We start from the raw sequence: 3,812 nt of genomic DNA on the forward strand, positions 1-3,812 counted from the left end.
CAACATACAAGACTACATCATCACTACACCAGATATAAAACTACAACATCATCACTACACCAGATATAAAACTACAACATCATCATCTACACCAAATATAAAACTACATCATCACTACAACATACAAGACTACATCATCACTACACCAGATATAAAACTACAACATCATCACTACACCAGATATAAAACTACAACATCATCACTACACCAGATATAAAACTACAACATCATCACTACACCAGATATAAAACTACAACATCTTCACTACAACATACAAGACTACATCATCACTACACCAGATATAAACTACAATATCATTACATCTACACTACAGCACATCTACACTACAGCAGAACATTACATCACTATCACTATACTATAAGTCACTCTTTTCTTGTGAATCTTTTGTCACATGTGAAAATTCCAACCGTATTATATATTCAGTTACACTTTACCCCCCGAAAAAAAAGTTTACCTCATTAGCTTCATCTCAATAACTTTCCAAATAAGATGGCAGAAGAGATGACTAGCTACCAAGAGGGATCACACCTGGTGGAGTTCGGTTATGCCGACTTTCAAAAAATGTTCAAAAAGACCGGTATTTTGGGCGAAGGGGTCAGTGGCGAAGTATTGCTGGGAGAGTTTTTCAACAGACCTGCCTGCGCTAAAATAGGAGTAAGCCATGGCGTCAACAACATCTTTAAAAGTGAGATAGAAAACAATTTAAAAGTAAATGGCGCTGGTGGATCCCCCATCCTGCTGGGGTCATGCATCGATTACCCGGTAATGATCTTCTCAGTCTGCCAGGGTCAATCACTGTACGACATTATCGATAATTTATTTATTTTATCTCCCACCCGGTCGATAAACCTCTTCCTACCCATAGCTGAAGGCCTAGCCGAGGTACACAGCCGGGGTATCATCCATAATGACATTAAAGGGGATAATGTTCTGCTGGAGAAGAATCCCGATGGATCCTTCACCTCCCACCTTATCGACTTTGGCTTATCAAGAGTCGAAGGTGGCCACCTGACCTTACGCTGCAACCCGTACGGGAGCCATTACGCCCCCGAGCTATTTAAAGGTCAACCCTGCACCCCGGCCAGCGACATTTATTCGCTTGCAGTGATGATCTCCGACACCCAAAATACCTTTGACAACCTCTGGCCGCCAGGGGTTAAAGACCTGTGCAAGAAAATGCTCTGCCGCAGCCCACAGCACCGCCCAAGTCTCGCTAAGGTGATTGACGTTTTTAAGCAGTCCCTCGAAGAGCTCTCCCTTGAGGTGCTCTCCCCCTCCAAGACACACCACTGATACAACATGTACAGTAGGCCTATATATCAGATGCCACTGAGAGCTCATGCTCTCACTTGGCTGAGCCATGTCAATACCGTCACAATAGTCCATTCTGTATATTATTATGGTTAAATAAACGGTTAAATATACATATTATCAATATGAATATCCTCCTCCTCGACCCACCTCTCCTCTTCCTCCTCCACGCACCAACAGCCTTTGTAAGAGATAAACACACCATTACCCCTTCTACAGCTACTACTGTTTACTAGGAATAGTAATAGTTTCATTTTTGCATTGTACCTGTAAATAAATGAAATAAATAAATAAATAAATTTTAACCTACAACTCAGAAATTGACTTTTTATCCTTTACACATGAGCGTGACTAATGATGTTCTACCACAGTTGACAGATCACCTGAAGACTTGTACCTGATCATTAAATACCTTAACGCTAACCGAATATAACCCAATCCAGCCTAACTCAGCCGAACATAACTCAACCCAAACCAACCTACCAGAGCATTACATAACAACCTAACCTAACCCAGCCTAACATAAGAATGGAGGAAACTGCAGCGGGCCTATTGGCCCATACTGGGCAGTCCCATTTACACCCAACCCCTATTGCTCATATATCCATCCAACCTGTTTGAAGCTATCCAGCGTATTCGAGTTAATGATGGTGTTTGGTAACTTGTTCCACTCGTCCACTACTTTATTTCCAAACCAATGTTTACCAATTTCGCGCCTAAATCTAAATTTGCCTAATTCAAAACCATTGTTACGATTTCGCTCCTGGTTGGATAGATCGAGTACAATTTGTAATGTCACTTTGTTTATCCCGGACTTCCATTTATACAACTCTATCATATTGCCCCACACTCTACGTCTCTCGAGGTAGTGCAAAATAAGACGCTTTAACCTTAAGGGTAGGCTTCAGGATATCGTGTGGCAGCACACATTGTCACCACATATTGATTTCCTTTACGAGTTTGGGCAGAGAGCCTACACAGTTAATTAAAATTTTTTCAAATGGCTCAAACTACAGTAATGTGTTTTAATTGAGCTGGAGGAATGACTTGGTTGGGTTTACCCACCACCTGACATACATGGCAAGATTATACAAACGTAGTGACGCTATTCTTTATGTCCGGCCAATAGTAATGTTAAAGTAGTTTCTTATTGTCTTGAGAATTCCTAAACGTCCGGAAGTCCCTCGTGGGCCAACTCCACCAGAGACTTACGAATCGACTTGGGTACTACAATTTGATGTGTCAGACCACGTATCTAAGTTATTTAACTCTGGAGGTCTATACATTCTCATCAAGATTCCAATATTTAAATAAAAACAAGAGGTTTTGGTAGAGGGTTTACCGTCTACTTTAACGAGTCTACCCTTAGCCAAAGCGAGACCATCATCTTGAGCTTTGAGTTGAACTGAAGGGAGAACGTTTGCAAGTGGGGTTTCTGGGATCTTGTGACTGCACATACAGGAAAGAGATGCAGTTTCTCTTTATCCAACCGTTCAGTGGGGCTTTTTGACAATGGTTTTTCAACAACTTTTAAGTTTGGAACCACTAAACTTCCTGCTAAATCATTTCCCCAAATCAAACTTACTCCCCTTAATGGGAAGTTGTTTCTTTCTGATGCCAACTTTGACTTCGCCCTTTACAATATCACAGTTCAAGAAAATTTGGCTTGGCTTAATAAAGGTTAAGCAGACAAGTCTTGCAGAATCACACTCTCCGGTTTACCCTTTCTCAATTCCTGGAAGGCTTTCTTTGAATAAGATGCTTTGAGCAGCCCCCGTGTCTAAGAATTGAGGACTTTTTGAGATGCTAGTATGTTTACATTGGTCACAGGTTTAAGGTTCTTTAAGGCTTCTCCAGATTTAACCTGGGAAGGGTTAGTCGGGCTTTTGCTTTGACCTGCTTTACATTTAGGATCACGACACTTCTCTATGGTGTGACCAGGTTTTCTATAATAGGAACATATTAAAAAGGGGTTCTGACTGCCATTGTTCGATTTACCACCAGCGGAACCAGGGCTTTCACTAGAGGAGGACTTTACATTGGATGGCTTATTTCTGTCTCTGTTCGCAAAAGATCTCTGTATTAGAGCGAAAGAATCGGCTATTTGGGAAGCTTTTATGAGCTCTGGCTCTCTTTTCCCTACGAGCATCAAGATATTAAAAGGTAACTTCTGATTACACTCTTCCAGTACAATAAGTGTAATAAGTTCTAAGAACGTGGTCGTTTCCGTCGATTTTGAGCCATTTTTTTACACATTCTAAGTTTGTTAGTAAGGAACTCTACGCAAGTACTGGCAAGGTTTTTGGTGTAGGACTTAAATCGGTCTATATGCTTCTGGAGTTATCGAGTTAGCGTCTAGAATTCTCTTCTTGACTAATTCGTAATCATCTACCGTGTCAAAATTTGAAAATATGAGTGCAGCTTTGTGCAGCTTAGCCTGGAGACGCCAGGTCCATTCCTCTTTGGGCCATTTTGAATGT

General features: G+C 41.1%; 1 protein-coding gene across 1 annotated transcript; it reads left to right on the forward strand.

The window, feature by feature from the left end:
* Window positions 1–510: 510 nt before the first annotated feature.
* LOC121872507 (serine/threonine-protein kinase pkn2-like) lies at window positions 511–1,314 on the forward strand. The gene has a single exon (XM_042375294.1). It carries the CDS (start codon window positions 511–513, stop codon window positions 1,312–1,314), a length of 804 nt encoding a protein of 267 aa, XP_042231228.1.
* Window positions 1,315–3,812: the final 2,498 nt, after the last annotated feature.

The sequence above is a fragment of the Homarus americanus genome, unplaced genomic scaffold (assembly GCF_018991925.1).
Source record: "Homarus americanus isolate GMGI-L3 unplaced genomic scaffold, GMGI_Hamer_2.0 scaffold23675, whole genome shotgun sequence".
NCBI lineage: Eukaryota > Metazoa > Arthropoda > Malacostraca > Decapoda > Nephropidae > Homarus > Homarus americanus.